We start from the raw sequence: 26,453 nt of genomic DNA on the forward strand, positions 1-26,453 counted from the left end.
GAACAAGGCAGTTAACCCACTGTTCCTAGGCTGGCATTGTAAATAAGAATTTGTTCTTAACTGACTTGCCTAGTTAAATAAAGGTTAAATAACAACATTTCAAATACACTGCCAAAACATCTGCTATAAGGATGTCTGCCAATGCCGGTTAACACTTGATCTGATTGAATTGAGGCATAGTAAATCAAAATAACAACTTATGGCATTGTCATCATAAAGGATATTGCTGTTGTAGGGCCGGGCAGAGCTGGCTGGAGGGCATGAAGACCCTGTGGGTCAGTAGGAAGTCACTCACGCAGGGATCTGTAGGCACACAGACAGAACAACACATAACACACTAACAAGGCCTAATGGCATTATGTGTCCCTCCCGCAGTCCCCGTGGTTCCTACCTGAAAAACACAGGAACAATTTGAGTCATCTGATGTTGGCTTTTAGCGGAGATATAATATATAGCCAGGAATGTGACTGACCTGATTCTGCCTGTTTTTTTCTGTCGTTGTTGGCTGTTTCATGTGAATGACCCAAACAAACAGTTCCCATAAAACTATCTTTAAAGTTTGGGTGACGATTCAGAGGTAAAGCTACTGTATGTTCATCCTGGTCACCAGATTGTTCACTATAGTGTGTCTTAAAAGAGGTACTCCTGTTCTTTGAACATAAAACAGTGGGAATATGTCAGTGGTCTACTGACATAGAGGGGCCCAGCCACTATAGTAGAGAGATGTTTGGACTAAGGCAAGCCATATTGCATCCTACCTATAGCATAATACCTACAGTATCATACCTATAGCATCATACCTATAGCATCATTGCCATTAGTATCCAACTTCACTGTCTCAAGCAGGTGTTCTAGGATCTTCTCTGGTGTTCCAGACATCACCGTATACCTGTGTGTTTGTTGGAGAGGGAGACAGAGGGAGAGAGAGCAAGAGAGATAGAAAGGGAAGACAGGAAGAGGAAGAGAGTATAAGTATGTGTGTAGGTGTGTAGAGAGCAACAGGCAGACACTTTACTAAAGAGGCAGTCAGTCAGCATCACCAGCATCACATTCATTAAACCCAACGTTTGTTAAAACACTTGAGGTGAGATAAAGTGCAATCCATTCAACTGAACAGGGTTGAAATCCATTTATGTGTTGAATCAACAATAGGTGAGCAGGTAATTGTCACAGTTAACAACACTGTCCACAAAAATGGTACTGAAACGTACACTCTACAGCAAAGAAATGTGTTTACATGACATTGGATTAATAACGCCTTGGATGAGTGTGTTCATTAAGGTTGAATGATGAATCTAAAAGTGCTTGTTTAGCTGTTGTTATACAGTATGCTGTATGAGAGGTGTGCGTGCCTTACTTGCTGATGTTTCCTGTCCCTCCCTGATTGGTCGACTCAGCCTTCTCCAGCACCAGCACAGCTTTCCCATGTTCCTCCAGACGCACAGTGTTAGCCTCCACATCCTGAAACACAGTCATACAGACTGTATGTACTTACACACATACTGTATAAATGCACACAGGACAGTACTCATCAGTATGAATACCATATGTACACAACATCAGGTTGTGACCAAACCCACCTTGAGGATGCGTATGAAGTCCTGTTTGTCGACTCGTAGGAAGTGGCAGTTGTCCTCTCTCAGGATGATGGTGGCTGCTCTGGGAGCATCGTTCACCAGGGCCAGCTGCCCAAAGTCTTCTCCCTCATGTAACGTCGTCACCAGGCCCTGCATCACATACATGCACGTACACACACAAGGTATAACTATGTAACTGTAAGTACAGTGTGAATACAATTCAAATGTAGTATCCAAATATGTATCAAAAGTGTGTATACTAAAGAATTGTAAACAAATAAGAGACTTGGGGTAATGGCCTTACCTTTCCATGTGTGATGACATTGACTGAGCCCTTCCAGATGATGTACCAGGAAGTACCTTTGTCTCCCTGACTGAACACTGAGAAACACGGAGACACATAAACAGGGTTAATCACACCAGTCTCTCTCCCTCACACACCTGCATCTAAGTCAAACACCTTCACAGGTAATGATGTGCCAAAGGGCACTAAGTCAAACACCTTCACAGTGCCAAAGGGCACTAAGTCAAACACCTTCACAGGTAATGATGTGCCAAAGGGCACTAAGTCAAACACCTTCACAGGTAATGATGTGCCAAAGGGCACTAAGTCAAACACCTTCACAGGTAATGATGTGCCAAAGGGCACTAAGTCAAACACCTTCACAGGTAAATGATGTGCCAAAGGGCACTAAGTCAAACACCTTCACAGGTAATGATGTGCCAAAGGGCACTAAGTCAAACACCTTCACAGGTAAATGATGTGCCAAAGGGCACTAAGTCAAACACCTTCACAGGTAATGATGTGCCAAAGGGCACTAAGTCAAACCTTCACAGGTAAATGATGTGCCAAAGGGCACTAAAGTCCAGTGGTGGAAAAGGTACTCAATTGTCATACTTGAGTAAAAGTAATGAAACCTTAATAGAAAATTACTCAAGTGAAAGTCACCCAGTAAAATACTACTTCAGTAAAAGTCTAAAAGTATTTGGTTTTAAATATACTTAAGTATCAAAAGTAAATGGACTCACTAAAATGTCCTTAAGTATCAAAAGTAAATGGACTCACTAAAATGTCCTTAAGTATCAAAAGTAAAAGTAAAAGTATTAATAATTTCAACGTCCTTATATTAAGCAAACCAGACAGCACAATTTTCTTGTTTTTTATTTTATTTACGGACAGCCAGGGTCACACTCCAACACTCAGACTTCATTTACAAACAAAGCATGTGTATTTAGTGATTCTGCCAGATCAGAGGCAGTAGAGATGACCAGGGATGTTCTCTTGATAAGTGTGTGAATTGGACCATTTTCTTGTCAAAATGTAACGACTACTTTTGGGTATCAGGGAAAATGTATGGAGTAAAAATGACATACTTTCTTTAGGAATGTAGTGAAGAAAAAGTAAAAGCTGCCAAAAATATAAACAGTAAAGTACAGTACAAATACCTCAAAAAACGACTTAAGTAGTACTCTAAAGTATTTTTACTTATGTACTTTACACCACTGACTAAGTCCAATAAAAACAAATGGCTGGGAGGCAAAATACTGGTGGTCTGTATCTTCTTGTCCATGTTCACAAAGGTACACATGGCATTTAGGTTGGCGTTTCAGTCAGCTCTGCCGATACTCAGCTTTCTCTGACAATCTAATGGACTGATTGTCCAAGATAAAGACGTTGAAATATTCCAGTGGGTTTCAGTAGGTTTTACATCAGTGGCAGGAATAATTAGTTCTGCCTAAAGGACAGGTTAGTTGAATACTGCAGTGAGGGGGAGGATGGAAACAGAGACAGAGCATCTATAGCACTGTGGTAGTTATGTGGGCCCACCACAGTTCAAACAAACATCACAGACGACTATTACAGACTATCACACTCACATACTGTGCCTGCTTTGGCATGGGACTCAAACACCAACACTGCTGCCAACTCCTTACGCACCTACAGGAGGAAAAAGAAAAGGGAACAAGACAGGGTTGAACAGGGAGAGGTCAGAGGGAGGGGCAGTGTAAAGCTCTATGGGACAAACAGTAGGGTCACTTCCTCCTCTCGGACCCAGATTAAACGGATTCCTGGATTTAAAACCACTTTCAATCACTTTTGATACTCTATTGAGGATTGCTTTTGCATCCCAGGAGTAGACTTAATCTGGATCTGGGAAACCGTCATCATGTGCAGGTTTTCTAGTCCACAGGAGGCACAATCCACTTTCTAAGAACTGGATCCATATTTAATTCACAAAGTGTCTAAGAGTAGGAGTAGTGACCTAGAATCAGATCCCCCCCTCCCCCGTCCAAATAATCTTATTCATTATGATCTATGAGGCAAAACTGACGCTGTATCAGTACTCCTACCCTTGAGACTTTGAATACGGCCCATGGTGTAGCAGTTTCTTATTACTACAGAACGTTCTGAACATCTTCTGACTAGACTCAGGCTGTATGCATCCTAAATAGAACCATATTCCCTATGGAGTTTACTACTTTTGTGCCTTGTTCAAAAGTAGTGCACTACACAGGGAAGTGTGACATTTAGGACTCAGCCAGCCCAGGGACAGAACAGGATGCTGTCACTCACGGAGGTGGAGAGATGAGCAGCAGCCTTGACATGAAGCAGCTCCTCATAGATCACTTCCAGGTCCTCGGCACTTCGCTGGCTAGGGCTACAGATTGGAAGGGATATGGGCAGGTTACAATACTGTCACGGGCTATGATTTAGAATAGGATGGGTTATGATAGGATAGGATAGAATACAAGTTAATTGTCCCCTCGACTTCAAGGGTAAAACAAACTTGATTCAGACACACACTATAATAAAATGTAACTCACCATTTACGTAAAATCATGGTCAGAAGAGCATCTGGACCCATCTGGAGTAATAACGACAAACCCTCCTGCAGCTCTTCGTCTGATTGGTCCTTCTCATGGGTTGTGTGTTTCAGGTAGAGATTCTCATTGGCTGTGTGATTCAGTGCATTCTTCTCATTAGTCAAGTGGTTCAGTCCAAACTCCGAATCCAGGAAGCGGTAAAATTGAGTGTCTTTGTCATGGAAGTTTAACTCTTGCTTCACTACATTGTGATGATAGGAGACATTGAGTTTTGTTACACTCACAGAGCGGAGTTGATTCTCACTGATCATATTTGATAATAGATTATGATAATACTCTCACCCACTCTAATGACAGTGAGGACTTGTTAAAAACAAGGACTATAACTATCACAAAACTTACAATGACCAAAACTGCTATGGCTTGATTAAGAATTTTGAACATTGATGAAAGAAAGAATTGCAGTTACTCATTTACCATGAACAATGATTCCTTCATCCACCAGGACTTGCCACATTCCAACTGCCTGGCTCCTTGATTGGAGGCATTTGTTTAGCTTCATCAGCCAATCAACAAGATCTTTCCCCGAACAACATTGTCTGTAAGGAGAGAGTGAGACCTCTACAAGGGAACTATACAAAGCAATAGTTATTGCAGTCATTGATATAGGAGGCCCAATACATACCTGTAGCTCTTCAGGTGATGCTTTCTGTCTCTGATCAGGTCAGGGTTACGCTCTATCAAGGCACTGTACACCACCCTCGCTGCTTTCAGAATACGATCAGACAGAAACTTCAAGGGGTGAGAGTGAGAGAAAGAGAAAGAAATAGGGAGAGAGAGAGAGAAAGCTTAGAAAATACTTGATACAAGTGGAATGTAGGCTTTGTGCAAATCAAAAGATAATTGGACGACGGGTCTCTTTCTATGCTTATCATAGACACACAACCAACAATATGATGTGTTAAGATAGGAGATTCTAGGAATAAAGAAGAAATGGGAAACATCACAAAGGGTTTATCAATAGAATACGTGGCAGCAGTGACCTACTGCAGGCAGGAGTTAGAATGAAACGTGAAAAGCAAGTGTCAGAAAACATATCTTCTGAGAGGAGCATTATAGAAAGTAGACCATGTGTGATGTCACATACGTCACTAGTGTGAGTGGAGAGTTTTTCTTTGCGGGGGGCCCGAATTGTGTGTGTGGGAGGCAAGCACACAACTAAATTCCCTCCACATAAGAGTGAAGAGGTGGATGTCACTTGGCCATAGTGACAACTTTTCACTTTCCTTCCACTTTCTCACTATCCCCCCTGAGTGTAGCAATCAGTGATGCAGACCAGAGCTTACTTAACTCACAACACATTGTGACTGCTGCTATGCTGTCTCTGTCATACTTTTTCCTGTTTATGCGCAACGTCCGTGACAACAACCAATATTACAAACTACTACATAACAATTGACAAAACTAATATTACAAACTACTACATAACAATTGACAAAACCAATATTAAAAACTACTATATGACAATATTTACTGGATTTATTAATGAACTAGAACACTCTTTCACCTTCTTCTCCCTTTCTTATTTTCACTCCCTCCCACTCTGTATTTTCTTGCTCCTAAACTAGTCTTGTGATTCCACTAGTGACTCACACAGTTGCTTGTTTGTTCTTGGGCTTCTTTCAGGGCACTGTTTGTCCAAGGTGGTGGTCTTGAGATTCAGATTGAACTCAACAAACACCATTTCCTATGGCTTTTCTCTCCACTTGGCTTGGTGTTGTGGTGTTCCAGTCTCCCTGTGAGGACATTTTGCCTCTCTCTCCTCTCGCTAGCCTGCCCTGGCCAATGGCTCTGGCTCCACGCCACTCAGGATGAAATGATTGGCTCTTGACCCGTGACTGATCTGCCGACTCAGGCCTCTGCGATGACAACATAACCTGACAGAACCTGGGATTCTCATACAGCCAGACTCAAGTATTAAAGACCTCAGCAACATTTCAAATAAAGTGTTTTCAGAACCATGGACAAAGGAATGGAAGTTCATAGAGACACACCTGCTGTGTGAGAAGTTAACTGAGGGATCCTCAACCCTCCCTTCTCTTCCCCTTCATCCACCAGTTTTCTCATTGGCTGTTTTATTCAAAGACTGTAGACATCATTCTGAACCTCTCATTCTCTCCTCTGGCATCTGCTGTGCCCCCCGTTCCCAGGCCTGCAGACTGGCTCTACTGGTTGTGCTTGCTGGAGGTCACTACTATTCCCATGTGCCCTGACTGTCCCTGTGGGACCACTAGCTACCACCATGTTCTTAGGCAGGTTACCTCTGAAGGTTACCTCTGACCTCTGACACTGAGATAATAATCTCCAAATGCATAAACCCCCTATCTGTCACGTTCTGACCTGTATTTCCTTTGTTTTTTACACGTTATTTAGTATGGTCAGGGCGTGAGTTGCGGTGGGCAGTCTGTGTTTGTTTTTCTATGATTTTGGGATTTCTATGTTTCGGCATAGTATGGTTCTCAATCAGAGGCAGGTGTCGTTAGTTGTCTCTGATTGAGAATCATACTTAGGTAGCCTGGGTTTCACTGTTTGTTTGTGGGTGTTTGTTTCCGTGTCTGTGTTTGTCGCCACACGGTACTGTTTCGATTTGTTCACGTTTATTGTTTTGTATTCATAGTGTTCAGTTTATTTTTTTAAATAAACAACCATGGACACTTACCACGCTGCGCATTGGTCCTCCGATCCTTCTCGCTTCTCCTCCTCAGACGAAGAGGAGGAAAACCCTTACGCTATCATTATTGTAACCAGGCTGGCACTTCTACTGTGGCTGTCTTCCGTTTGCTATCTTAAACACGTTATTAATAAAACAGACCAAAACATAACCTTTCCTACAGTACATCCTGGGCACAGAATGTCACTTCCTAACCTTGATCATAGACAATAAAAAAAGAAAGGCAGTGTGTTAGTGATCCTGTATGTCTAGTTCTTCACTTGTTCTGACTGCATGTGTCAGGTTACAGAGTAAACACTTTTCACACAGGTGTGCCAGTGCCAGCGAATGACATACTGTATTTACTGTAGACGTGGCCCACTCTCTCACTGCTCTCTTTGACGTTTCAGCTCCGGAAGAGATTGACTATGTGCTTTAGATAAACATGAATAAAGAAATGTCTTATGGAGACCAAGTAAAGTCTGCCTTTGCTGGCTATGTCTGTGTTTGAATGGTGTAGCATCACAAAAGGGCTTTACCCTGAACATCTGGGCCTGTTCAAACGGTTTATGGGTTGGATGTCTCTGGCTGGTTGTCTCTGACAATAGCTAATGTGGTCTGCGGTAATGCCCCCCCCAAAAAACAATCACTGTTTGGTAACTTCATTCTTCAGGCTCAGTGAGAGTTACTGTTTTAATCAGTGAGTTACTGTTTAAAATACATTTTATAAGGCAATTCCTACAATTCTACACAGTTTCACATGACATATTATGCATCTGTAAGCTGTTAGTGTCTAAACGACCGTTCCACAGGTGAATGTTCATTAATTGTTTATGATTCATTGAACAAGCATGGGAAACGGTGTTTAAACGCTTTACAATGAAGATCTGTTATTTGAAGTTATTTGGATTTTTGCGAATTATCTTTGAAAGACAGGGTCCTGAAAGAGAGCTGTTTCTTTTTTTGCTGAGTTTATTTACCATATCAAATGGAGACAGAAACATAAACCTTTTACTTTATCACAAGTAGACATAATTGCAAATTATTAAATCCTTCCAATAGAAATAAAAACGAATATTTAGTTACGAATTGACTCTTCACATGGGATGATTTCGCTGAACAACAAAAGGGAATATTGAATGATCCCCAATGATCCATCGCATCTCCCAAAAACGTTTTCAACATACATCTGTAAAATGATAGTCTAGAAACTAAAGCTTTGGTTGTCTTCTCCCTGGACCTCCTCAATGTCCACCTCTTGAGCATCAGACTCTGAAGCCTCATCTTCACTGTCACATTCCAACCTTGTTGAGGATGGCTCAAGGTTCACTGTTATAAAGCTAACTTTTTTGATGAATGTAAGCAAAATTACCAAAATTACAGGGCTTAACTTCACATGGAAAAATTCCAGAAATTTACCGGAAAGTTTCCGACCCTTTGCAATCCTAGTTCTTATGCTGACATTGCTTCCAGGGGCAGTTTGGAACTGTGTTGCAACCGAGGACAGATGTTTTTTATGCGCTACACGCTTCAGTAGTTAGCAGTCCTGTTCTGTGAGCTTGTGTGGCCTACCAATTTGTGGCTGAGACGTTGTTTCTCCTAGAAGTTTCCACTTCGCAATAACAGCGCTTACAGTTGATCAGGGCAGCTCTAGCAGGGCAGAAACTTGACAAACTGACTTGTTGGAAAGGTGGCATCCTATGACGGTACCACATTGAAAGTTACTGAGCTCTTCAGTAGGACCATTCTACTGCTAATGTTTGTCTATGTAGATTGCATGGCTGTGTGCTCGATTTTATACACCTGTCAGCAATGGATGGGGCTGAAATCGCAGAAACCACTCAATTGAAGGGTTGTCCATATTGTCCACATATTGTAGCTACCTCAATTAACTCGTACCCCTGCACATCGACTCAGTACTGGTACTCCATGTATATAGCCATGTTATTGTTATTCACTGTGTATTTATTCCTCGATTCACTATCTATATTTAAAAATATATAAATATTTAGGCTGTGGCTACAGATAAGGAGTTTTCGCCCACGCCTCACCCACTCCTCCGGAAAACGCTTTCTTCTTTCTTAAAGCTAACGCTTTGATCACACCACCAGAATTACATTCATTTCCAATGAAACGCTGCGTTTGCTTGCAGCATTGCATTGCAGAGGCAGTTGCAGTACGTTCGGTGTGGTGCATATGTTGGATTTATCAAACTGTATGTGTAGACGGCTTGACAGAAATGGTAGCAGGGGGATGTTGAACTTTTGTTGCACACATGTCCAGATGATGCTGCATACCATTTTGCACCAGCACCACCACTACTCGATCGGTGTGATCGAGAAGTAATAAGGATCCGGATCACGCTGTGCGCATGTGTTATTTTACGCACACATTCACACTCCCTTTAAGTTTTGGTCTTTACGCAACCTCTTCTGAACAGCTGAAATACACACCCTGCGGATATTTGAAAGAACATTTCAAAACATATATATTAAAAAGGCTACAACCTTCTCTCTTTTGTTGTAACTTATATTCCAGTTGCACAAGCAGGACGTCGTCTCTATACTTTGGAGAAAAAACTATCAGCGGTTTGTGTGAGGATGTAGGCTAATCTTTATAGTTGCTGCCATATTGTAGTACCTGAAAAATGAACACTACTTTACTGTCTGCCTGCTCAGTCTAGACAATGTTTGTAACCGTGATGAAAAAAATAACATTCAAAACGCTAATTACACTGCGTGTCTGTTACTTGCTGCTTTCCACCTCTGAGCTGCCGAATGTTCTAGGCAGCGAGCGTGTATCCAGACCGGTAAACATAGTCTGACAATGAGCGAGTTCGGTTTGCATTACCCGGTGCCATAGTTATGCTGTATATGCATCGTTATTATGGCGAGAGTAAATAGGGGCATGTATCTCAGCAGTTTATAAGAACATGAAATCGCTAGACTGCCTGTTTGTGTCGTGCTTATGTTTGCAATACTGACAACAGCGTTTATACGAAAATGTCGATAATGTATTTTGTGGCATGTATTGTAGCCTACTCTCCTGAAAAAAAAAAAAACAGTAAATCGCGCTTATGCTTACTGGGGCATGGAATGCAATAGTTCGAACAGTGTTGTGTACAACATGCAGTTCGTAGGAAATCGTGCTTATGCTTTGTAGCCTACTGAGGGAATGAAATAGTTCGAACAGTGTTGTATACAACACGAAGTTTGTAGTCCACACCAGAGACGAGACAAAGACGATCAACGTGAGGTGGGGACAGCGGAGAACTCAGCACAGTAGCTATGTAGGTAGCGGAGTGGGCCCTCACAATAAAAAAATAAAAAAAATCCAGGGGGCCCACAAACAAATAAATGAGTCACTGAGTGTGGTGTGTGGGTTTACTGAACTACTTCCTCTTGTCTGTGTTAAAGTTTCCTCTGTGGGTGAATCTACAGTCTCCCTCTGTGCTGTGACCTTGGTGGGCTGTGTTGCCATGAGGTTCTCTCTGGAACATGACTGTATCTGGAGGGAGACGTGTAGCATCACCAAGGTGGGCAGAGAGAGGAGCTGTAGACAAGACCAAGTCAGACATTCTGAGGGGTTATAGTTCCCACCAGCATACTTCCTGCCCCACTTCAGAAATACCTCGCTACAGCGCTGGATTTTTATATATTTTTTTAAACTTCAAACAGGATGTGATAATTTAGGTCAAAAGCTCTTATACTTGCAAGAGACATGACGACATTGATAAGACGTTTTTTAACTGTGTGTCCTGTATGTGAATATACCTAGCACCAGACCCCAAACCACCAGACATCAATCCCCATCTCGATCATTATTAGATATTAGGTGCAGTGCTCTCCTGACTTGATGTGTTTCTATAGACTCCACTGCTCAAGCTGTAATGAAAGATATTAGGAACAAAAAAGTTGATATAGAATTGAGATGACTAAAATTGTTGTAGAATGTCATGCAGGGCTGTGCACAGACCTTTCAGGAGGTAGGTGCTCAAAATAAAAAAAAGGGGCACATTTTTTACATCGGGAAAAGAGGGTTGGCTACCAGTTGATCACTGATTTTTATTGATGTAAATCTGCTAGCTCGATAAAAAATTATCTTCAATGATCTTAAACACACTAAATGTATTGGGTAAAGTGTTATGAAATGTAATGTCATGTAATATTTTAAATTGTATATAACTGCCTTAATGCTGCTGGACCCCAGGAAAATAAGATGCTGCCTTGTCAAATACAAATAATAACTTCATAATATATTCTAATTTTCAGAATGTTCTAGCTCATGATATATGGCTAGCTTGCTGGCTAGTGGCTTGTGTGGATATTTTAGTATATGGTGGTTAGAGTCAATATTACCTGTGTTCAGTGTCAATCGGGAGCTACCTGAACTAAAGTGAGTGAGAGAGGAGCGTAACCTGGGGAGCTCTGAGGAACCAGAATGCATGAAAAGAAAAGAAAAACCTTGTGGCATAGAGCAGTAGAGTAGAGGTGCTTACAGAAGTTGCACATATGGGGACCAGCTAAGATAGTTTTTTGCCTTTATTAAATGCATTTCATGCAATTCTATGTCATTTTACATGCCTGGAGACTTTGACAGAATCTATTTTAAAACCCCACAAATGATCAAAATGACAGGCTACTTAGACACTGACAAATTGAGAATCTGACATCAATAAAAACTTCATTGTCTTGAATCCATCAATTGCCTAGGCCTAGGTGTGTGGAGACACACATATTGTACAATATGAGGAGGAAATTATAGTCCTAAAAAAGCTTTCCAGTTTCACTGACTCACCCAATGATGTGCAGCTCACTCACAGGCGAGTGCCAAAAGCCTACCTCTCCTCTGTGTTTTACTTTGTAAAACAATGTTCGCTCAATATGCCTACCATAAAACTTCAATTAATAGCCAGGGTGTTTATTTGCTTAAATCACTGAACAGAACATGTGCTTATTAGAGACAGGCTTCTATTTGAGCCAGCAATCTATTTCCTTAATGAGCACAGCTTTTGCTTATTTAGATATGTTATTGTTTAATAAATTATATTTAGAAAAAAATATAATTCTCCTCTTTGAATGTGCATTTCTGGGGGTCTGTACTCCCGAAGTTGTTGACTGTTTTTGTGCTTGCCAGTTAACTAGTGGTTCTCAGCTGTTAGCAGCCAATGGGTAGCAGTTTCTTACTTAAAAAAAAACTGATAATTGCCATAATTTTTTCAAGTCATTACTGAATTATTAATGTAGCAAATCAAACATTTAACCTCCTAAAAAATGTATGGTAACCTCATAAACAATGCATATAGACCAGTGGAGGCTGCTGAAGGGGAGGGCGGCTCATAATAATGTCTGGAACGGCGCTAATGGAATGGCATGAAAACCTGGAAACCATGTGTTGTATGTATTTGATACCATTCCACCTATTCCACTCCAGCCATTACCATGAGCCCGTCCTCCCCAATTAAGGTGCCACCAACCTCCTGTGATATAGACCTGGTGTTTATTTGAAGCAGGTGTTTGTTTGCTGAAATGTATGTCATTGCCTGGCTATTAAAAGTGACAGGCGGCTATTTGAGACCACATTTAATTGAAGTTTTACAGTATTTGAAAGTTGCATGCTGTTCACTGACAGATTTGATGCGCGTTCCCGACTGTAGGCTATGCCTTGTTATTTGGCTACACAACATCCACAGCAAGGCTGTGGCTAAATTATAGGACTACCCATGGCGTAGAAAGCTTTTCTGAATGATTTAATTTCTTCCTGAACAGACAGCAGTAATTTCAGAACGTTGGCAAATTTATTAACACGTTATAGCATCACCTCCAGCCCCCTTTCCGCAGCTATGATTCTGTAAGGAAATAAATTATGAAATGCTGCATACAACCAAACTGCATATTATTGATGATATAAATGATGAAGTGTTATCAAGTGTTAAAATGTTATGCTGCTGTGGCAGTACTGCTGATATTCTAAGTAGGTAGCTTGCTACACACACTCCACGAACCAGTGACCGCATTTCAAGCCCTGCATATTTGGATAACTGGAGTGCGCAACCTCCGTACAGGGCAGACCAGAAATTGTATACAAAAAATGTCATATATATACACAGTATATATACCACCACCCAAAAGGGAACTTGGCGAGTGAGAGGGCAAAGGGACAAGCGCTCGGGCACAGGTAGACCCCTATCTAGTAATGCCTGATGTCATGTTTGTTTTTGGATCATCATTTTGAGGCTTACTGTATGTTGGACATCTTACTGTATGTTGGAGATCTTACTGTATGTTGGAGATCTTACTGTATGTTGGAGATCTTACCGTATGTTGGAGATCTTACTGTATGTTGGAGATCTTACCATATGTTGGAGATCTTACTGTATGTTGGAGATCTTACTGTATGTTGGAGATCTTATGACATGACACAGTAACGTGGGACATCATTTGATGCAATATGACACAACATAGGCCACATAGTAAATGTTTAACCCTAAAGACCTAAAGATTCAAGAGGTTAACTACACTACATTCAATATTTAGTGTACTTTCATTCACCATTTCCACTATGCTTCTAATCTATGGTGTTTCTATGGTGTAACAGATTATTTAAGGGTGAGGTCAAAATGGCTGAAATGAATAACGTTCCTACTCAGTGACCTTGTTGTTTCTCTTCTCAGGAAGATTGTGATTCATCAGAATATTCATCAGAAGCCAGAGCAGATTTATGAAGGCTAGCTGTAGGGGGGTGATGCACATACACTCCAAAAAGGGTTCCAAAAGGGTCCTTCAGCTGTCCCCATAGGATAACCCTTTTTGGTTCCAGGTAGAATAATGTTTTTCCCCAGGTAGAACTATTTTCGGTTTCCATGTAGAACCCTCTTTGGAAAGGGTTTTACATGGAATCCAAAAGGGTTCTCCCTGGAACCAAAAAACTGTTCTTCAAAGGGTTCTCCTATGGGACAGCCGAATAACCATTTTATGTTCTAAATAGCACTTTTTTTTTTACAAGAGTGTATTATGGGCGGCAGGTAGCCTAGTGGTTAAGAGTGTTGGGTCAGTAACTGAAATGTTGCTGGTTTGAATCCCAGAGCCGATTAGGTGGAAAATCTGTTGATGTGCCCTTGAGCAAGGCACTTAACCCTAATTGTTTCTATACGTCAATCTGGATAAGAACATCTGCTAAAATGTAAATTCTCTCTCTCTCTCTCTCTCTGTAGCTCTCACTGTCTCTGGACTGGCATACTATGTACCTGTTTCATGGTGTCCTGTGTGTCAAGAGCCTCTGGCAGGGGGGTCTATGGGAAAGAAAGAAAGACACATGTACTATTAAATAATTTCACTCTCCATCATAGGTTCATATCCTGTTCAGAAGGCCTATAATATCAAGGCATTGCTGAAAAATAAGGCCTATAATATATTATGGCTTCCTCTCATAGGCATTCCAACAGAACTAGCTCAACTGATTGTTCTCAGAAAACACTGGGTTGGACCAGAAAGGTTGGATGAATCTGGAATATTCTTATGTTTAATGAGATACATATTTTTGTGTACATTGTTTGTTTTCAGGGAGGGTTTTCTGTATGTCAATTGGTTAAGCCAATATATGGATCTGGTGTAAACCAAATGACATATGGGTAAATCCTCCTCTCAAATCAAATGAACGTTTATTGGTCACGTACACAGTTTAGCGGGTGTTACAGCAGTTGCAGTGAAATGCTTATGTTACTAGCTACTAACAACCCAAATAGCACTGTAGCAATAATCATATGCAATCTATGCATATGTACACCGGGATTATTTACACAAGATCAGCTAAGATCACCTGATGTCATCAACACCATCCTGTAGACTAATTCCCACTTCCTCTTTTAAGGGTTTATAACTCTTATTTTATGATCCACTTACAGCCTCTCTACATGTGTTCCCAAGCCAGCTGCTAAATTACATGATATAGATGGGATCTGCTAGCTGAGGTGTCAGAGGAGTTACACAGTCACTTAACATTGGCCTTTGTTCAGGCCACTCTCTCCTGTATCTTTCCAGGTCTGGTTAACTGATGAGTGCTTAGTGCCTTGCCTTGAGGGCTACTCAGAAGAAAAGACAGACGACGTAACATACAGGTCCTATATTTTCACTGTGTCACAGTGTGAGATCGTCAGCTTAATCGATGAGAACAATAGAAATATGGAACGTGACGAGATATTATCATCTCTTCTCTTTTTGTGTGGGAGCTTGTGCTGTGCTTGGGTATCAAATGCAGCAAGATGAAAATAGTTTGGACCTATAATTTTCCCCTCAGCTCCATTATTGCAGTCAGAACACTATATGGACTGGGAAAGATAGAGACGGATAAGAAGGTGATAGTGGGTAAACAGCTGTCTGCTTCAACAGACACATTTCTGTAATCAATAAAGAATATAGACGATAAAATATTCTTCTTCCATTCCCTATACTTAGATATTGTTCTATTTTCTTTTCTTATTATTTTACTGGATAGTTTGTATCTTAAGTCAGGTGTACAATGCTCATTCTCCACGCTCCTAGCATGGAGAACTCTCCACCCTTTATTTCTGTTGACAGAGTGTGCCGGTTGTCTTCCAGCCAACTCTGTCACATGCTCCCAACCAGAGGGACTTACCATGCTCCATTGTTAACTCCTACAAAATAGACTTACTGGAAGTCTCTCTCATGTGTGCTGTCTTGTATGCTCTGTCAATCTCAGGGCAGCAAAACCAGGCCTGTAGAGGTGTCACTTCTTGGTTAATCTAGCATCACACAGACACACCTGTAGACTTTAGTGACTTTGATTATTTTCCTTCACTCACATCTTAGACAAAACTCAAGTCCTGTGAAGGCAGCAGTGGAAAATACCAGATGCCATGTCCTGTCCCTCTTATCAAGAAGTGCCCTTTTTGCTATGTACCTCTACGAATGTGAGGCATTTTGTCCTGCTCTATCTCCAGAAGTCACCACCACCACCCCAGCTGTAGTATGCAATAAGCAGGGCCATTTTCTTTAACCTTTATTTAACTAGGCAAGTCAGTTAAGAACAAATTATTATTTACAATGACAGCCTACCAGGGAACAGTGGGTTAACTGCCTTGTTCATGGGCAGAATGACAGATTTTTTTCCTTGTCAGCTCAGGGATTCAATCCAGCAACCTTTTGGTTACTGGCCCAATGCTTTAACACTAGGCTACCTATTGCCATTGGGGTAAGGACAGGTTCTTATTAACATCTAATTATAAACAACAACTCTCTCTGTCTTCAAATGCTACCAGTGGTGGTATCTTACCACACGTATCACACGTCTCAATTAACTACAGTTAGCTGGCTCCCAGTTTGTAGCCAGTTTAATTGGGTACAATATTTGTGCATGCAGCCCATGAATTCCAGACACATCATCAGAGACACACAAGGATAATGTGGAGCCACATATGCTTTAGTAATACTGTATTGATGTTTGTCTGAACATCTACGGTAAGGTTGGACTCGAAATACTGTAAACACACCAGCAAATCAGCTCCAATTGATTTTAATTATGGAAATCTGTTCCGAAGCCATCCCACACATAATATGTGATCATTTACAAATGTAAGTAAGGTTTGAAATTTGGGCTTCTTTCAGGTAATTTGCAGTTTACAAATTATTTGTAATTATGTTCCAGCCCCCTGACCACCTCAAGAAAAAACTGAATCTAGTTGATGATCCCTGATCCAAGGCAGGTTTTTCCAAACTTGGCATTGTATGTTTAGCTTTTAGTAGACCTTCTCACTAGCAACTTTCCTACAGCAATTGCAATGAATAATCTCAGGCGTTTGACAGCATTGCTCTATTGATCTATTATAGGGTTGTAGTTGTAGTTGAACCTCCAGCCAGGCACTAGTGCACCGTGGCTTTACAAACATTAAGCACATGGACTACATTAAGATATGATCATTGCCATAGGGTGTCCTATGTAATTAATCAACTATAGGCTTCTTAAAGACAAACAACATCCAAATAAACAAATAAATAAACACAAAAACTCCCTTTACAAGATGATATCTATAGCCGTTCCTAAACCATTATTCACTCATTCTTACTTGTGAAGTAATAATAAGTAATATCTCCATTGAAGTCCCAATAGCACCTGGAAATATATTGTGTATGTTAATATGACTTTTTAAAAAAGCACCTTGTTCATTTTATGTCATATAAAATGACATACATTAAGGTCATCACTGATGCAGCTAACCATACAGTCTTTAAACTAGTAACTCTAGATTAGTATAATCTTCCTGGCCTATTCAATAACAAAGTCAAAGTAAAATTTAGCTCCTCCTTGAGGAGCACTATTCTGAATCTTCCTGTGGCTGAGGGAAAATATACATTGTTGTATCCCCTGTAAACTGAGTTGGGGGATTGAGGTGAACAATAAACAATGCACTATTAATAACCAGAGTTGAATCAAACTTTGGCTTGGTCTTTGCTACCTTCCTCTCCATACTCAAGACAATAGCGAAGTCCACTGCTCAGTCTAACCATTCTCCACATGCTCACATGCAACGCAAGACGCTGCTTTTGTTTTGGGGACACATACAGACTGTGTCACAGTGGATGTGGTGAGCCTTCTTCCCCCCTCCACTTCCACCAACACAGTGTCTGACTCTTACTCCAGAGCCCCTCACTCTACACTCCTGCAGTGCACACCACCCTCCCACACATCTCACACAGACACCAATAGCACAATCACACACAGCCAGATACAATCATATAAGCTTTTATGCTGAAGAAGTGCTGCAGTGTTTTGAAGTGTGATCCAGATTCCCTCCTCTTGCAGTGTTTACAGTAACAGGGATGATCAGTGAAGTGTACATTGTGTGAGAAAGGTAGAGAGACAGTGCATTGCAAGTGCAGCCACTTGCAGCCATGACAGACTTTCTGTAGAGATCGCTTAACTTCCCACCACCTTCTTTTCATCAAGTAGGCTACTGTGGCGCAGCATTACTACCTATACCGTGAGCCTCACTCTCAAAACATATCCCCATAATACGCTATATTATTTATTGAAGGCCTATAGTTTACTGTGAAAACATTGTTGCCATGGGTTGGAATATTATGAACATATTTTCAGTCATAGTCATACTTTCAGAAGATGAAAATGTTTTTTTTTTTATGGAGAATTATATTATGACTCATGAGCAGTCACCATCCTCATCATCAATCATCAACCATCACAATCATCATTCATCATCATTATCATCAACATCATGCATTATCTTCATCATCATCAGACCATCTCAAAGCTAAATAATTCCACGTGGTAAAGACAAACAATGATGATGATGAGTAGTGATGATGATTATCATTATTAGGCTATAATATTATTAGCCTACTAGCCTAACGTTACTGTCTATTAACTACTGTTGGATTGTAATTCTACATATAGAATATCATTTCTAGGCAGTAATAACATACCCAACTGATGCCTCGAATGCTCGATGTTTCCACAGAATAACGATCCGGGAAAACTCGATAATTGTAACTCCGGAACAGATGCATATTTTTTTCCAATCAAACAGAACAACTTTCCCGATTAGTGGATCTGCGGTAATAACGCCTGACGAAGACGGCACCTCCAAGCATGTCTACCCGTTACAGACTCAGGACCATTACAACAACATTGCATACTGACTCATTGCATGACCAATTGAATCCACACATGTTGCCCTTCTGTCACCAAAGCCACAAGTCTACATTATCTGTATCCGACCGGACTGCTGGTTAGGCTACTGTGTCAAAATGAAAACTCAGCCCGGTTCCTTCCACCCCGCACGACGTTGCAGCCTCTGCTCTGTGGAGAGACGACAACCCACTTTCAATCAGCCTCAACTCTCTCAGCACAGACGCATGATTCTCACTTTCCGTGAGCACACTTGCTCTCAAATGATTCCCCGCTGCTCAATAAGGCATTATCATTAAAGTAATAAAAAATCGTATGCCTCTTCAGAATGATATGATTCTCTATTCACTGCAGCAAATTGACTTTTTTTTCCCACAACATTGCAGTTGCGATGGCATTTTGGGAGTCTTTCCAATAGCTGATCTAAACGTTTTGTATAGCCTGCTTCTGTATGGGTCTCCAATATATTGTTTTGCTATTAGGTCAGTCCTATCTGATTCCAAAACACACCACAATGTCGAGCCTGAGCCCTGCAGCTTCAGCACTCTGTTTGACCTGCCAGATGAGATGTATTTAAGGAGAAGTAGGGGGTCTATATCAAATACAAGTGTTCATAATGTTCCAGAACAGCTTCAATGCACCTTGGCATGTGATACCATTCTACCACAAGAAATTCCATCATTAGTTTTTTTGTTGATGGTGGTGGAAAACGCTGTCTCAGGTGCCACTCCAAAATCTCCCATAAGTGTTCATTTGGGTTGAGATCTGGTGACTGAGATGGTCATGGCGTAGGGTTTATATCATTTTCATGCTCATCAAACCATTCAGAAACCACACATGCACTGTGGATGGGGGCATGGTCATCCTATGGGGGCATAGCCATGGTAGCCAACATAATGGCCTTCCCAGCATTTTTATACATGACCCTTAGCATGATGGGATTTTTAATTGCTTAATTAACTCAGGAACCAAATCTGTATTATTTTGTCAGATACCTTCCACTGGGCACCCACTGGTTGAATCAACGTTGATTCCACGTCATTTCAACGAAACTACCTTGAACCAACATGGAATAGACGTTGAATTGACATATGTGCCCAGTGGGCTTTAGCTTCCCCCTGATATATAGGTGATTTTTGACATGGGCAGAATTAAGTCAGATAACACCATTCTGCTTTTAAAGATGCTCATTGGGACTTTAAGATATTAGTTTTGCTGTGGGGAATTTGGTGTTTGTGTTATGAAGAGGGAGAACTCTGGGTTGTCTTGGTGACCTGATGTATAAACATTATAAACTTACTTCCCCCTCCTCTGTTTTTATCCGTCTGGATGGAAACAGGATAGATTTGAAGGTATCCATGGAGAACATGGCTGAAGCCGTCACTAGGTAAAATAAGACAGAGGGAGAGGAAAGACAATTGGATTTAGTTTCCTCTAGCAATGTTCTGGGGGTCTATCTTGGCAACATCCTTCAGAGTTCACCTGGAGGGCAGAGTTAGGAGAAGTAAACCAGTAGAATGTCCGGCTGGACAGACCTTGTCCAAAATGGCACCCTATTTTCTAGTTTATAGTGCACTACTTCTGACACTAGTAGTGCACTATATAGGGAATAGGATGCCATTTGGGACACACACTAGGTCTCTCCCAGCCATTGTTCCAGCAGGGAGCAGCCCTTCCTGTGGCTGACCCTACTGAGGGTGTCACAGCCCACTCTCTGTTTATTTATCTCGATCCAGACACCAATTGTTTTTCTTCAAAGTATTTTGCAGTTTTGGATATCACCCTTCCTCACTCTATCACTGCCTCTAGAGACAGTAGGTGAGCAAATTAAGGGTGTTCACAAAACAGGTTGCCTAGTGGTTGGGCGGTAACCGAAACAGGTTGCCTAGAGGTTGAGCGGTAACCGAAACAGGTTGCCTAGTGGTTGGGCGGTAACCGAAACAGGTTGCCTAGAGGTTGGGCGGTAACCGAAACAGGTTGCCTAGAGGTTGGGCGGTAACCGAAACAGGTTGCCTAGTGGTTGGGCGGTAACTGAAACAGGTTGCCTAGTGGTTGGGCGGTAACCGAAACAGGTTGCCTAGAGGTTGGGCGGTAACCGAAACAGGTTGCCTAGTGGTTGGGCGGTAACCGAAACAGGTTGCCTAGTGGTTGGGCGGTAACCGAAACAGGTTGCCTAGTGGTTGGGCGGTAACCGAAACAGGTTGCCTAGTGGTTGGGCGGTAACCGAAACAGATTGCCTAGTGGTTGGGCGGTAACCGAAACAGGTTGCCTAGTGGTTGGGCGGTAACCGAAACAGATTGCCTAGTGGTTGGGCGGTAACCGAAACAGGTTGCCTAGTGGTTGGGCGGTAACCGAAACAGATTGCCTAGTGGTTGGGCGGTAACCGAAACAGATTGCCTAGTGGTTGGGCGGTAACCGAAACAGGTTGCCTAGAGGTTGGGCGGTAACCGAAACAGGTTGCCTAGAGGTTGGGCGGTAACCGAAACAGGTTGCCTAGTGGTTGGGCGGTAACTGAAACAGGTTGCCTAGTGGTTGGGCGGTAACCGAAACAGGTTGCCTAGAGGTTAGGCGGTAACCGAAACAGGTTGCCTAGTGGTTGGGCGGTAACAGGTTGCCTAGTGGTTGGGCGGTAACCGAAACAGGTTGCCTAGTGGTTGGGCGGTAACCGAAACAGGTTGCCTAGTGGTTGGGCGGTAACCGAAACAGATTGCCTAGTGGTTGGGCGGTAACCGAAACAGGTTGCCTAGTGGTTGGGCGGTAACCGAAACAGATTGCCTAGTGGTTGGGCGGTAACCGAAACAGGTTGCCTAGTGGTTGGGCGGTAACCGAAACAGATTGCCTAGTGGTTGGGCGGTAACCGAAACAGATTGCCTAGTGGTTGGGCGGTAACCGAAACAGGTTGCCTAGTGGTTGGGCGGTAACCGAAACAGATTGCCTAGTGGTTGGGCGGTAACCGAAACAGGTTGCCTAGTGGTTGGGCGGTAACCGAAACAGATTGCCTAGTGGTTGGGCGGTAACCGAAATAGGTTGCCTAGTGGTTGGGCGGTAACTGAAATAGGTTGCCTAGTGGTTGGGCGGTAACCGATACAGGTTGCAGTAACCAAAATGCAGTAACCGAAATGTCGCTGATTCAAATCCCCGTGCCGACTAGGTAAAAAAATCTGTTGATGTGCCTTTGAGCAATGCACTTAACCTTAATTGCGCCTGTGAGTCGCTCTGGATAAGAGCATCTGCTAAATGACTAAAATGTCAAATGTACAACAAACATCTAACCCCAAAATAGCACCCATTAAACACTTACAGCCTATGTGAAATGTCTCATCCCTTCAAAGCAAGCCAAAAAACCTCTCCCTGTACTTCTGAGGAAAACAATCCACCTGAAAAGCAGGCAACAACAATCTCTTACCAAATATGACTTCCTGAGGACTGCAAAGGATGTTTTGCCTATCTGCGATCCTGCTTAGACAAGACCAAAAATTCCCAAACAAACAAATAAACAAAAATGTACAGTCTGCGGTGAAGACGCACAGACAACACGGTAAGGAAGGCTGAGTGAGCTTCAGAGGCTCTAGTGTTTGTCTCTGTCTAGCTCTCTCTTTCTCTCCCTTTCTATCTCCTGAATGCCTTCCAGGGACTCCACGATGCTAGTTCAAGAATCCTCCCAGTGAAGAAGGAATCCAGTTTTCATTCTTATGACCTCCTCAGGGATTGTCAACATGTCCGTTTGTTTGATAAGGAATAACACATGCTGTAGCTAGCTGCTAGGCTCCATCAGATAGCATCTCACAGAGCAACCTCCATTGTCTAACTGCACGGCAGAGTGTCATGAGGGCTGCAAATGTTAATGTTTTATTTCAATTCTGTAGTTGAATGGTTTGGTTGAATGGGTTAGTCTCACTGAAAAGGCTCATATTAAGACACATCTGTTGAGGAAAACTATATCCAGTTTACATAATGACCAACAAATATTTTCTAATCATACTTTTGTTAGGACTGGTAGAATTAAAAATAATGAAATCCTTTCACACCTATGATTGCTTTATCACACAAGCCAGTAAACACTGTGTTTGAGCTCAGGAACAGCTGGACCTAGGGCTAGGCCCTAAGGCGGTGGTAACTACAATAGATTCAGCTGTGGGCCAATTTTTTTGCCAGAGCAGATAGACTGGGGGCCAGAACATAATTCTAATAACTGTTACACTGCAAATGGACCACAACTAAGTCTAAAAAGAGATTGTATTTTAAAATAAGAATAATTTTATACCTTGAATTACATTGAGACACGATCAATGTTTATTGGGAACAGATGTCCTAAATTTAACTCATTTTTAGGTGAATTCCTTGTGATTTTACAGTCTTATTTGTTTTGACCAAAAGCTTTGGGGGGCCAAAAAAGAATACTTGGAGCCTCTCTTGCATTTTGTGAATTGAATACCGCCACCTAGTGAATGCATCCTCACACTACAGTCTCAGTCACTGTTCTCAAGTAATCTACATTTGAGTGGACCTGTGGACTAACAGTGAGTCATTTTGACATATCAATTCCATTGAGTTTGAAGAGATATGATCCCCCTCCCCCTCATTTTTGATTTCATCTGTGCATTAATTTACATATTATATTCCTGTCAGTAAAAACCTGGGAATACTGAACTTGTTTGCTTGTTTAAGTGACATAGATTTACAGTTTGGATAAACAAGAAGAGGGGAGTCAATGTTTTTTTCCCATGAGAAGCTTGTCATCAACTCATCAGTGTAAGCGTTTGTGTCTGTCTCTATGACTGTGTGTGTGTTTTACTCATACAGGAGGTCCTCTGGGAAAGGGAGTGGGATTTCCTGCATCACATCTACGCCCATTTGGAATGTGCTCTTAGCCAGCTGTCTTTGCTGTGGCTCTTTGTTACAACTGCCTGTAAACACACACACACACACACACACACGCGCGCACACACACACACACACACACACACACACACACTGTACAAGACGGGGACAGCACCTCATGGGACTCCCTTTTCCATGTTCCTGGAAACATACCTAAATTACTGTACAATATGCACTATCCTCTTGCTGTACTTGGGCTTTTGTGATTCTTATGTAGTACATTTTCACAACTCAGAACAGATCATCAACAAGGCAGCTTAAAAACTCTAAGCACATTTTCAATTGATTAAGTACATAACATACATACAGTCACTTTTTTTTACCAAACTTAATCAGTGTTTCATCTAGAAATACATGTTCCACTTTGCAGTACATGGTAATATAAAGTAATTGCCTTTCACAAAGCAATGCTCATATTACTTTTGATGTGATTCTCTTCTCTTTTGATAAAATACATTTACTATGATATATGACATTTACGTAGCAGACACTTTTGTCCAAAGTAACAACAGTCCACACATTTTGGTATGTGGCCCCAGTGGGAATTGAACAGTGGTGTAAAGTACTTAAGTAAAAATACTTGAAAGTACTAGTTCAGTAGTTTTTTGGGGGGTATACTTTACTACTTCTATTTTTGGCAACTTTTACTTTTGTCCACTACATTCCTAAAGAAAATAATGTACTTTTTACACCATACATTTTCCCTGACACCCAAAAGTACTAGTTACATTTTCACCACCCTCCTTCAGGCCATGAATGAGGCATGCAATGGTTTCAATCCAGACCTACTCTATGTCAGGCTTGGATTTTCCATGCCAAAAGGTTTTTCCCTAGGTGCATGAACAATGGGGATATTTACTGCAATTTTGATAAAAACCTATTACCAAATGCTCAAGACAAGCTTGTTGAAAACTTGTGCCTGCTAAGCATTATGTTTCTGTCATTTCTTTCATTTGATTACATTGTGAAAAATGTCTTCAATGATCACACCTTGATCATACATGGGATGGAAGTGATGGAAATGTGATGTTCAGTCATTTTAAATGGGTACTGTAACTAAGTGTATTGCCTAATGTGAACACTACTTTCAAAGGGCGATTTTGAAACATGTACTGTATCTTAAATGTTTTTGCTATTGGATTAACAGGTTGTTAAAATAACTCAATTGAGATGATATCAATCAGTATGTTGTGTTTTGGTGATTAAACCAATATAGTCATTATATTTCACACTAAACTTATATTTTTATATCAATGGTTGTGTGGTGAAAGATGTATACAAACAAAATGAATGCACAATGGAAAGTTCTGAATGTAAGACAGGCGGCGTTACCAATATGGAGTTTTGTAATAAGATACAAAAAAGCCCATTTTACTTCTGTCCTGAAAGTCTGTACAGTACAGTACATACACTCTTAGAAAAAAGGGGTTCCAAAATTGTTCTGCGGTTGTCCTCATGGGAGAACCCTTTTTGGTTCCTGGTAGAACCCCTTTTGGTTCCAGTTGGAACTTTTTGGGGTTCTACATGAAAGGGTTCTACATGGAACCCAAACGGGTTCTACCTGGAATCAAAAGGGTCTACCTGGAAGCAAAATGGGTTGTTCAAAAGGTTCTCCTATGGGGACAGCCGAAGAAACCTTTTGGTTCTAGATAGCACCTTTTTTTCTAAGAGTGTACCCGGGAACTTTTCCCATCCTCCCACTCGCCTTTTCCTTCCTATCATCTCCCTTGGGCCTGGCCAGTTAGAAAGTAAAGAGAGGATGTCAGAGTATTTATTCACCTGACCCTATGTTAAATAGAGGAAGGGAGGACTGCTTATGCTGACAGACAAGCAGACAAGTAGACTCCCTCTCTTTATACCTCACTGAAATGCTTATTCCTGTTGTCCAACAGCACATTCAAAAACACAACTGATAATGTTAGAAAGTCCTGTGCCTGAATGGCAACATGTGGGGAGCTGAGGCAATCTGCTCCTGATAATCCAAACCAACTTGGTTTGGTATCACATACATTTACAAATTCCTTCTTACCTGTATTTTGAATGCACCCCCTCAAAAAAGTAACAAACTAACTTTATACTAAATTATTGCCACAATGAGTAAAAAATATGACTTGTTTTTCTTGAAGCTCATCAATTATATTTCTGTAATTTTGCACAGTCTGTCTGTCTATACATGTGTGGTAACAAGCTAAAGTCTTCATACCTGATACCTCCTCTGCCATGTTTCAGTCTCCGCGTTCTGTTTTGAGAGCACAAAGCTGTCTTCCTCTTTCACGCTCCTCTCCTTTTGATATGCCAGTACCTCACAGATACGGTTTGTGAGCTTTGTGAGCTTTGTGTGTGTGTGTGTGTGTGTGTGTATGTGTCAGCTTCCTATGGCTGTCTGATTGGATATGACTAGTGTGCCCATAGGAGCTTGGGATGGCAGCATGGTGGAGGTGGATAGGGGGAGGTAGTCACGGTGGGAGTTGTCCTAAAATGGCCCCTACTCTGCTACACCGTCACAGTGTTACAGTAGTACTCACCTGTACATGATGTGATGCTGACCATGACGGTGAGTGAGGGAGGGGAGTGAGGGCGAGAAACATCTGTGTATCATTGTCTCTGTGGAGTTTGGATGAATGCAACAAAATATTTTACACATATTAAATACTAACTCATTGTTAAAGCAAAGCAAGGATCTGGTTTACCTTTGTGAAAGACAGTCGAGTCCACACTATGATAACCACACCGGAAAGCTAAGCTGTCTCTGTCTATATCCTATTATTCATAAATGAATAATAATTTGTTGTGCTGTA

General features: G+C 41.5%; 1 protein-coding gene across 8 annotated transcripts in view; it reads right to left on the reverse strand.

Moving 5' to 3' along the window:
• LOC110532567 (rap guanine nucleotide exchange factor 3) overlaps positions 1-26,050 on the reverse strand; it is a 47,311-nt gene extending 21,261 nt beyond the window's left edge. For 3 of the 8 annotated variants that reach the window (XR_002474855.2, XR_005053312.1, XR_002474856.2), the window contains exons 1-13: positions 25,859-26,050; positions 20,075-20,157; positions 14,360-14,404; positions 5,089-5,195; positions 4,881-5,002; positions 4,404-4,644; positions 4,153-4,237; positions 3,456-3,516; positions 1,882-1,958; positions 1,581-1,727; positions 1,358-1,461; positions 801-889; positions 225-303 (exon numbers count right to left, since the gene is read on the reverse strand). Coding sequence is in view for 5 of the 8 variants with exons in the window: in XM_021616572.2 (XP_021472247.1) it covers positions 225-303; positions 801-889; positions 1,358-1,461; positions 1,581-1,727; positions 1,882-1,958; positions 3,456-3,516; positions 4,153-4,237; positions 4,404-4,644; positions 4,881-5,002; positions 5,089-5,195; positions 14,360-14,404; positions 20,075-20,157; positions 25,859-25,877 (1,259 nt within the window). In the remaining 3 variants the exon portion in view is untranslated. Of the gene's footprint in view, positions 1-224; positions 304-800; positions 890-1,357; positions 1,462-1,580; positions 1,728-1,881; positions 1,959-3,455; positions 3,517-4,152; positions 4,238-4,403; positions 4,645-4,880; positions 5,003-5,088; positions 5,196-14,359; positions 14,405-18,569; positions 18,980-20,074; positions 20,158-22,180; positions 22,386-25,858 lie in introns of those variants that run through there. The other 5 variants (XM_021616572.2, XM_021616568.2, XM_021616570.2 and 2 more) reach the window with 5 other exon arrangements.
• Positions 26,051-26,453: the final 403 nt, after the last annotated feature.

This window comes from Oncorhynchus mykiss, chromosome 9 (genome assembly GCF_013265735.2).
Source record: "Oncorhynchus mykiss isolate Arlee chromosome 9, USDA_OmykA_1.1, whole genome shotgun sequence".
NCBI classification, from domain to species: domain Eukaryota; kingdom Metazoa; phylum Chordata; class Actinopteri; order Salmoniformes; family Salmonidae; genus Oncorhynchus; species Oncorhynchus mykiss.